Source organism: Trachurus trachurus (genome assembly GCF_905171665.1).
Source record: "Trachurus trachurus genome assembly, chromosome: 4".
NCBI lineage: Eukaryota > Metazoa > Chordata > Actinopteri > Carangiformes > Carangidae > Trachurus > Trachurus trachurus.
The window spans coordinates 12889471-12900260 of record NC_139898.1 but is presented as its reverse complement, the minus strand read 5'-3'; the positions used below and the strand labels follow the sequence as shown (position 1 = coordinate 12900260).

General features: G+C 39.5%; 1 protein-coding gene across 1 annotated transcript; it reads right to left on the bottom strand.

The window, feature by feature from the left end:
* Positions 1-1031: 1031 nt before the first annotated feature.
* LOC310984655 (E3 ubiquitin-protein ligase RNF126-like) lies at positions 1032-8756 on the bottom strand. The gene is made up of 9 exons (XM_083969924.1): positions 8642-8756; positions 7223-7281; positions 6428-6488; positions 3982-4217; positions 3772-3840; positions 3578-3647; positions 3330-3423; positions 2386-2501; positions 1032-2254 (listed from the first exon to the last, which is right to left on the bottom strand). The coding sequence occupies exons 1-9, from the start codon at positions 8714-8716 to the stop codon at positions 2084-2086; spliced, it is 951 nt and encodes a 316-aa protein (XP_083826050.1). The 5' UTR covers positions 8717-8756; the 3' UTR covers positions 1032-2083.
* Positions 8757-10790: the final 2034 nt, after the last annotated feature.

The following is a 10790-nucleotide window of genomic DNA, read 5'->3' as shown; positions in this document are numbered from 1 at the left end:
ATGTAGCCTACAGGTTTCATCTCAGTTGCAGACAAAACAGATGGGTAGAGTTAATCTCTGGGTTAGACCATTTCATGAACATGCTCACAAACTGCATTTTGTGAAAAAGTCACACCAAGACATGAAACCACTGAAAAAGCTATTACAATTTAGTGAAGCCTACTATCCAGATATTCCCTATCAACTTAAACATGGCCGAGTGACGCTTGGGGATGTCAATAACACAGCTCTCAGTTTCTCAAGGACCATAATGAATGGATAAAATTAACAATAAACTATGAATGAGGCCGCAGTTTAACATTGTAAAGTCAAAATCATAGGCACAATTCAAGTGTATCCAAATTGTCCTTTGGTTCAACCTTTGGAAAGAATGTCCAAAACAACAATTCCCCTGAGATCAAAGGCCTTTGAACTTAAACCCCTGGGGAGAGTTGAGGTACAATGTGGAGGAAATACACCCATATGGCTACACAATAAAAGGAAGCTGAATTTATTGGCTTATTGATAACATTTAGCAAGCGAGAGCCCCATTAAAGGACTTGACATAGAATCTATTTACTATGTTTACTGCATGCCTTTCAGCAAAACCTTACTGTAAAAGATCAAAACAAACCCAAGCCGTATTATGTATTGAAATCACTTCCAGTGTTGGTTAATGATGTTATTGTTCCCAGCCTGGTTGTTCTAAGAGCCTGTAAGACGGCACAAGAGGGACATATAGATTTATAGTCGGAAACAGAGCAGCACAGCTCATAACTCAAATTGTACCCCAAAAATGTTTACTCTACATCCATTTGGCTGATTTGGTATTTGTACAAACATGTTTGCTTGTTCATTTCTTTTTTTGTTTTTGTTTTAGCACATCTGCTTTACCCATTAAAAAGTTATGGAAATGTCGCTGCTTGTTTTGATTACATTCCCAGATCGTGCCAAAATACAGCACCACACAATGAGCACAGCAAAGACTTTGCTGTTTGTCTTGGCTGCTTGTTTACACAACGTTTAAACACATTTCTTTGTAATTACCGTGAGTTCCAATATAAGGGTTTGGTTTTACCAGTGTCTTTCGAAGTTAATTTCAAGACTGCAGTTGTACATGATTCGATCTTCACAGAATATCATATACACACACTAAGAATGCTTTACATGAATTTTGAGTGGTAGCACCCAAACATCTTTATTTTCATATCAGTCTTTTTGTACACGATCATACTGCAAATCAACTGTTTTTCAACTGGCAACTTTAGAAAATATTAAACTTATGTTTAAGTTAAAATGCACAAATGCACTGGAATTGTCTCTAGTAATGTGAAAAGATGATCCACATTTCAGGCTCGCAGATTAAATTAAAAAAAGGAATAATCCCTGCATGTGTAATTAAGAAATTATCCACACATCACAACATTACTGCAATTTGACACACCTTCCCAAGTGCACACAACAACATCTGTCAGTTTATCTTAAAACAATGGAGGGATCTTGACTATAAAACAATTCTATAAATTATTTATTTAATAAGAACTAATAAAATCAAATGTATTATCTTTCCAAACCATGAAGAAGCTTAAGTGCAAGCTAAAAGAGTGCATTTCAATGCACTTTGGGCATTTATCCTGTGAGATATGAATACTAATTATGAAAGGAATAACTGTACATTTCATTTTGCTTCATCGGCAAAAGTGGATCATTTAAATCATTTAAAGTCTGGTCATTACAAAAAAGGAAGAAAAGCAACTATCATATTGTCCCAAAGTCTTCTACCATTGGGTTCCTTTGTTCTTCTTCCCTGTATGAGGTGATTCAAGCAGATCGAGCCTCTTGAAGTTTCTATGCTTCTCCAGATCCTCTTTAACAGGAGCTGCACTTGCGGGCCTCCGCCCTTCCTTTGTTCAGATTCCTGATGAGGGTGGAGTAACAGGATGGACCTCATGTATCACTTACCCCTGAGTAAGAATTGAGTGCTCCTGGCGAGATGCACTCAGGTCTCTACCCCAGGACAGGGAGAGACTGGAGGTCACTGCTCTGAAGTAAAGCAACCTAGGAGCTATAAACAGCTCTTAGGGCGATGAGGACAAATGTTTCTCTAAGAGTTGTCAGTGGAGTTCTCATTGCTGGTTGAAGTTGAGGACTGAGGGGTAGATGAGGAAGAAGAGGAGGAAGAAGAGGATGTAAAGTTCATCCCTGATAATTCTGGAGGGTTTGTTGCTGTGTTCTGTCCGCTTAAGCTTTTCCTGCACACGGGACAAGTGTCATGCTGGAAAGAAAGAGGAAATAAAAAAGAGGCTGTATCAGTCTTCTTGTTGATGTATCCTATTGCCCCATAGTTTCAGAAAGCAACTGTTGAATATTTAAGAGAATAACCATTAAATAGGAAGTGACTAATACCTGTTCCAGCCAGGGTACTATGCAATCATTGTGAAACATGTGATTGCATGGGAGCTGCCTCACATTTTCTCCAACACTGTAATCTTCTTTACACACTGGACATTCCAGACCTGACGCTGAAACGACAGAAAACCATATAAATGTAATACTGTCAATGTGATCTGTCAATGTAACAGTTAAAATGGTGACATTATACAGTAGTATGGACTACCAACGCGTAGTCTGATATTTCTTTAATGGCCAATATAATTCATTTTCACTGAAATAACTTTAAATGAGTGATTCAAAATTAGCATAAGCACACCAACATGCAATAAACAAGAGTGTAAAGCTGGGGTAGTATTAATTTTTTTAATCAAAGCTCAACCAATTACCTTCTTTTAGAAGAGCTAGTTAAGCTGTTTTTAATCTCCATGGCTGGATTTAGCTGCTTTGTACTGGATTACAACATTTGTCACTTGCTAGCTTTAACTGGATTCAGCCATGTAGCCATAGCCCTGTAGCTGAGGGTTTGGTTTGATGTTTTGTTATATCTGCAAATCTAACATACCACTTGGAAACTAATACATTTTTTTGAATATGCTAAATATCAACCAGTCACAAAGCTGGTTGCTGCTCCATTACTCTGGCTTTGAGCTAAGTGGGAGCTGCACCACCCAGCCTTATGTAATGGGATTGCTTAGTAGTTTTAAAACCAGCACATACAAATCAGAAATGAAAACCATGTCTGAATATGAAAAAGTTTTTGCTAATTGCCATATATTGATTTTAAGAATGAACACTTTTAGTATCCTGTGGTTGATTATTATACTAAATGATCGTGATGAAGTCAGCTTGCTAGGAAATAAATGGCACCTGGTGGTTTTATACTATAATGCAACGCAATGCAATAAGAGGAAACAAGAAAATTATACTGATAATCAAAACTGTATATTTTGACTCACCAACATGGTCATCTGTGATTTGTACTGTAGGGAGACTTTTTATTTTATCTCTGTCAGCGGGCGGAGGTCCCGTGTTCTCAAACTGGTTTAATAACTAAAGACAAGAGAAGGACAAAAAAAGAAAAGAAACTGTGATATATGTTTTGCATTACATGTAATACTTAAACATACATTGTCTAAAATATGTACATCAATTTAACGTTATACATATAAAACAAAAAGAAACACACTGAAGATCTTCAAAGTACCTGTGTTATAATTGCATCCAGTCCATTAGCACCCCAGGCATAATCCATGGGATTTGAGTGAAGAACACCCCTTTAAAAAAAAAAAAGAAGGAAATATTAAACTAACAAAAAAACAAAACAGCAAATGTATATATATACAGTATAGTAGAGTAATTGCATTTTGGTTCGTTTAAAGTACTGTTCTAGAGACTCACCAGGGTCCAACACCAATGTTTGGCATTGCAGTAGGTGCAATTATTCCATTCACTAGCTGCTGAATGATTCTAGAAAAGAAAACACAAGGCTTATACATACATATGAAAGAAAAAGTAAACTAGTTTCCATATATTTGGATATTTGTCTGTTAAGGAAGACAAAAGTTAAGCTCAGAGAAACAGTGATTCACAAGTGAGCATATCTCTTACCCTTCTAAAGTTGGAACTCCCTCATGTCTCCCTGGTTGTCGTCGTGAACCATGACGACTCCTCGGTTGCCTAGCACCATATCGTTGCCGTGATGCAGTTTCCCTTTCTCTCCTGTTTTCGGCATCTCGGTTGTCCTCTGTTCCCAGTCCAGCTCCAAAGTCAAAACTGTCATCAAAGACACCCAGGGCGAACTGACCATAGCCTGAAGGGAATGTAAACAAGTGCTGGTCCGCATTCTGGGTGACACAAAGATGGAAAAAAAGGTAGATTAAGCTGAGTATTTTTTATCCTGATAGAACAGATGAGCAGAGTTCAATGATTTTTTCCACAGTACATCCTCAAGGTAAAAAGCTGTAGTTATGGACAGTACAACACACTTCACGTGTTGAACAGTTTTGTTGGTCAAATGCTGCTGACATAGATCATTTCCTTATTTAATGAGATATTCCTAAATAAGATGAACAAAAAAAGGCTCGCGCACATCCAGAAATGCAGCCAGGTGCTGAGTCCAAGGAAACGATAATCAAAACAGAAAAGGACTCGCAACACTGTATAAGCTCCCCAAAGTACAAAAATTTATTAGAGGACTAAAAATGACAACGTTTCGAGCAGTGCGCTCTTCGTCAGGTCAATCAAGACAAATGCTTACAGGTGTTCATTAAGTAGATACACAGGATCCACCCATGGGCGTGGGTGAATAAGACAACACCAGGGGTCTCATTTATAAAACTGTGCGTGGGATCGTTACTAAAAGTGTACGTACGCCCAAAAGCCAAGTTTTGCGTGCGCCAGTAAATATTCAGACTTATAAAACCCTGCGTACGTACACTTGCAGGCAAACTTCCCTTTATAAATCACAGAGTTCCTACAAGTGTGCGCAGCTGAATCCGCTTCACGTTCCGCCCTGTACACGCCCTGTTTTAACCGTAGATGGTCAATGCAAACCACCACATGAATGCGATCTGCATGTCAATGAGCCTGACGTGCTGTTGTTCTGTCGCTGTTGTGAATCAGCTGCAGGTGTGAAAGTGGCGACGTGACGTGTTGCTGCAGCTGTTAACGGCGTCAGCGGCTCAGAGCGCACGCGGTGTTGTTTTGGTGCGCTGCCTCTCACATGCTGGACCCGGTTCGGCACAAAGTTACAGCAATGACAACAGTTCTAATCTGAAACGAGTTATTAACCTTCATCATGGTCTCCCTCTCCCTCCTTTCTCCTCCAGCGGTGCCGTGGTGCAGAATTACGCACGGGGCTCACCGCTGTATTATTTACAGTAATTAGACTGATCGATAAAACTTAGAATAATTAGCAGAATCAGTTACATTCTGAGGAATGATCAAACATGACACTTCTCTTGATAACAAGAAAACAGAATGTAACAATTGTGGGAACGATTACTGGATTTTTTTCCCCAGGGTTTGAGATTTAATTGACTCTCGATCATATGTTCACACAGTATCACAGGAACATATAGTTATTTACACCATGTATTTATTCCATGCAGCCGCGGCCTCCTCTCCTCCTCCTGCGCTCTGGGAGTGGACAATATGACGGAGAGACGGTGGTGATTAGATATAGAGAAGGGATTTTGATTTTGAATTTTAAGTTAGATTCTAAGAAGATGTTTCTGAAACACCAGTCCGATGCAAAATAAGGGCACTGTTGAATTAAATCACCATGGCAACATGGATCTAACGCATACGGGTTGAAATTAAATGTGTGACGGCCGATAATAAAAACATAATCGTTCTTCTCAATCATCATTTCCTGAGTCTGACTTCAGTTCACCACCACACCGTCTGTGTCGCCAATTCCCCTTTTCCTCCAAACCATGCGTACGCCTGGGTCAGAGTTTGCTTAGAGCTGCGCACATTCTCCCGTCAAGTTTGTTTTTTATAGATCACAACCTTGGCGTGAAAAGTCACGTACGCCACTTTCAGCCCCGTTTTGTGCGTACGCAACGGTTATAAATGAGACCCCAGGTCTGGCAATTAGTTGACGACATGGTCAGTAAGTACAGTGTGAAATAATATATAGACACATGTCGACCATTTTTTAAATGAAATAGTTTCTCTATTATTAGAAATTAGTCCTCTAATAAATTTTTGTACTTTGGGGAGCTTATACAGTGTTGCGAGTCCTTTTCTGTTTTGATATTCCTAAATAAGGAAATTGTTTTTAGTTCTACAGTAAAATCTTCGCAGAGCACACACATAAACTACATACTAAGCTAAGAATAGCATCTTCAACTGGTCAAGGTTAAAATAAGATGAATCAACCAATACAATATTACTATAAAGAGCTAGCCTGTAGTTGACAAAGCGGAAGTGGAAACCTTAAGATGATGTCCAGTACCAAATCTGAAATTCTGAGAAATGCTGACTCAACAGTGTGGGACAGCAGAGAGAGGTCATGTGATAGAGTCTGAGTAAAGAATGAATTAAAAACCTCAAATGGTTGCTGGTTCTGGGGCCCGCTGGAGATGGTAGACATGGAGCCATTGTCAGCACTAAACAGGGAACAGATTGTCAACAGGTTATGTGTAGACTAATTAATGTTATAGGATTTATTTACCCGCCTCAACGTGTGTCTTAGTTTCCATCATTCCTAACAAATGTGTTATGTTTGTTGTGACCCATTTCTCCCTGCTATCCTTTGCCAATCCATCTTTTGAAATTGCAGTGGTTGTATTCCCATTTTGTGGCATGATGACATGTAATTCCATAACAATAGTTGATAAAAAGATGAAGGAGGGTAATGCAATGTAAATCTAAAGTAAAGGGGAAAAGATATCCCTCCATGCCAGTAGTATAGGTAAGTAAATTTTCCATACAGGCCGCTCAATTTATAATACAGGGATTTCGTTATAAACGGCTTTATATAAAGTCTGTTAATACTGTACAAGCTACACATTGTAACTGGAAAGACACATTATCTTAACCATATATTTGAGTGGTCATTACACGAATTCATGCAACGAATGCAGGTAGGCATAAGTGATGATAAACTGTAACTGTAACTGAAGTAATAATCAGCACTGATACAGTATAGTGTATTGGAGAGTGTCTGTTAGGGATGATGGTGAAATGTATCAAGTTTTAAGACCCAGGTTAAGTGGAATTATTTGAACTATTTATCTAAATGATGGGTGGCAGTTGTTTCTTAGAACATTCATACAGTGTTAAAAAAAATAAAAAAATAAATAAACAGACACTTGCTTTGTTGTGGCCAGTATATATATACCTTCTTTCCTCCAGCAGTTCCTCAATGAACCCTGACTCACATCTTGGGCATGTATATTCCTGTGAACAGACAGAACAATACAAAAACAAACAGTAGTTTAGCTGGACACCGAGACAAAGAAGACATTTGTATTGCTGTGTGGTGATAAACAAGTGAGATAAGCTCTGAGAAAGAAAGCAATGTCCAACTTATGGTGATAGTTCAATCTTTGCATATAACTGATGATCTACCCTGAGTCCTTAAACACAACCATTCTGGACAAGAGGAGTAGGGAGAGGATGCACCACCAGAGATGACCCTCCCCACCCTACTCAGCCTTACCTCCCCCAACTTCAACCCAGACTGGACCAGTTGAAAGTGCCCTGACCAGCTAGGTCACTGTCTGTCTATATGCTTGTAAGATCCCTTAGTAAACAGTGTGGACAGCCATGAGAATCTGGTGTTGCATGTGTTTTTTAAATAATCATTTACAAAATAGCCTCCAGCATCCTACAAAGACTGTCCCCATCTCCCAGCTGTCCTTAGGCCAAACCTCCGGCATGAGAAACAGCTTCTTTGGGTTGTAAGACATCTCACCATAACCCAGGAATCATCTAACACACAAACACGGACCTTATGACCCTGCATAATAATGACACCTTTTTGTCGTTTTGCCTAATCCTAAAGGAAATACTATCACACAGGTGCATGCTTATGATTGAAACTGTTGCAAACACAGTGGCTCCTTTACTCAATAAAAATTGTTGTTCCACGGGGCGACTACAGGTCATTACTAGCAACCTACAGAAACCTATGGCTGATCTTTTACATTGTGAAGGGCACATGTGCACTTCTATGACAGATCATTCTAGCCTGTGACAGGCAGGCCACTTGTGTACCTTACTGAATAGGGACAGAAGAAAAGGAAACAGTAGCATTGTTGTCGCTGAATCACACACATGAGTGGTTCACAGTATCGTACAAAAAATCTTATGGGAGACAAGTGTTAACTTTGTGACATTTATAGAACAAATCGTTAAAGCTAACGTTAGCAACTGACGTTGGACGCCACCGCAGTGTTAAAGATAACATTATTGCTAGTGAATATAGCTAACGGTTACGTCAATAAGCTTCGCAAACCTAACGGAAACCAAAAAGGGACCCGTCTAAGACATATTACAAAACATATGGGAGACGCATCAATATAGTGCGTGCAGTGACTTCGCAGTTGTGTTTACATACAGACTGATCTACCACATAGATAAGCGAACTAACCCTGAGTAACGTTAGCGAGATACACGGGAGCTCGCAGCTAATGCTGTTAGCTTGCTAACAGTATTAGCTGCTTCTACAACGATTTCTGCTAAAGTAACAACGACACTAATCTGTTTTGAATGTGTCCAATTGTCTCTCCCATTTCTGTATGCCCACGATACTTACGGGAAGCCGAGGACTAATCTCTGCGGAGCATCTGTGACAGAAGAACCGACTGGGCCATGGAGGAGCTTCAGCCATCTTTAGCCACTACACAGGTAGAGAGGGGGAAGGACTACGGAGCACCGAAAGGGACAATGTTGACCTAGAAAATACGACAACCATGTGGTTTAAATGGCTGCATTACATCATGCATACTATTATTTACACGTAGTTTAAATAAAAAGTCAAGTTTATCTGGAAAAGGGAAAGTAAGAAGTACAACATTGACTAAATTAGGCTACAATTAGGCTTTACACAATAGGATTAGGATTGACTCTATTTATTTATTTTGATTATATTGAATTTGATTGTTTGTTTTTAATTAAAAAAAACAAAAGGGAAAACATCCAATTTTACTGTAGAGAATTTAAATATATAAACGTGCTTTCATTTGTCAAACCCCAATGTGTCTTAATAAATATTGCCACATGGTGGTGCTTTTGTGTATCAAGTACTGAGGGGTGTCACTATATTTCACACTGTAGGCACTGACTGCTCATGCAATCCACTCTTGGTAAATTTCCCATGAAAATTATGATCTTAAATCAGGTTATCATATGCTGGAAACCTAGGGACACGGTGTATCTAATTCATACTCATATGTCAATGCAAAACCCCCAGGAAAATGAAGGACTAAGGGATAAAGTTAATACCCCAACAAATCTGTATCATGTATCACCACACTGTGTCTCCACTGAACTAATGTCTTGTCCCTGTAGGTTCAGCCTCCCCGCACCCATCCACCCCTCGTTCTCTCTGTTCACATGAAAACCAGAGATGTGTTTTTGCAATCTGGCATTGCACTAGATTTATTTTGACACATTACTTTTCCATTGGATTCTTGTCAACTACCTCTTGAGCCCAACAGGCATACTTTAGGTGTTTCAAAGTCATGTAGCATCTGTTTCTGAGCACCACATCTCGTCAAAGGTAGATTTGTATTTTGTCCTTGATTATTTGACAGCAGTTGTTGGAACCATTTAATCAAATGTCAAATGTTTGACATGAAACAGTAAATAAGTGGCCTCTCAAATGGGAAAAACATTGTCTGATTTTATATGAACACAACCAAGATGTGGTTGTCAGGTATGCCAGATAGCCCTGATATAGTAGCACCAAGGGTCTCGGAGATCACTTATAGTTGCATAAGATCTGGTGGGAATAATGATTGATTTTATTTTGTTTTCAGGTCTGTTTTTATTTTCAAAGTTATAAATTACAATTTCCTCAACATTTGTTTCACAGGTATTCTTAATGTGATAACCACACTGCAGATTGACAACTATAAACATGTCACATAAATCTGGAGTACCTCTAGTGCTTGGCACAACATGCGGAGAGTAAGTAGGAGTTCCCATCTGACTGCCCGCCAGCCAATCACATCTCTCAAGCCATCTGGCCTGATTTTTATGCACAAATGTCCAGTTTCATGCTTTTGAGGAGAGTGGCCCTAGATGCAACCAGCTCCTGTGGTGTTTTATTGGTGTACTTTATTGAATGAAAAACATATTGATACAGCCACACTGTCCCCCATTGTGAGCTACAGTCAAAGCTCTGTTATCAGTACTTTTGCACGACAAACTTTTTCTGTTACATGTGTGGTTAAATAGCTTCAACATTTCAAAGAAACAACGGCTTAATTTCCCAACCTGCACTGCATAGCATTGATATGATTAGTTACAATAAGAGTGGATGTTTCCGAGCAGCACCACTCACAATGTAACCTAGTTACAGTAGGTCCTATGTCCTGTCTAGGGCAGTGTTGTGTCTGATGTAGCCATGTGGGAGCAGGAAAGACACAGTTGTCCCATGGGCTGAGATTAGAGAGGGTCTGATAGCACTGAGGTTTGCTATGTCTGCCTGGCTGAGGTAAGCTATTGTCTCTCTGCGCCCAGTGCGTCACCGCCATTGCAGTCCAATGCTCATTGTAGCAATGCAATCTGGGGAGTGAGTGACTGTGGGTCAGAGACAGGTCATGTGAGCAGCAGAAAACAACTCTGCCTAGACTGAGTGACCTTCCACATCATGTAGTATTAGGTCAATACTAATCTGGATTTGGGCTCTGTCAACCAAAAAAAGTTCTGCAAATGAACCACAGTAGATACTTGTTAAG

Coding starts and splice junctions, on each gene's coding strand:
- LOC310984655 (XM_083969924.1), bottom strand. CDS start 8,716: ATGGCTGAAGCTCCTCCATGGCCCAGTCGGTTCTTCTGTCACAGATGC. Junction 7,282..8,641: donor AGATTAGTCCTCGGCTTCCC/GTAAGTATCGTG, acceptor GTCTGTTCACAG/GAATATACATGCCCAAGATG. Junction 2,255..2,385: donor TAGTACCCTGGCTGGAACAG/GTATTAGTCACT, acceptor CTTTCTTTCCAG/CATGACACTTGTCCCGTGTG.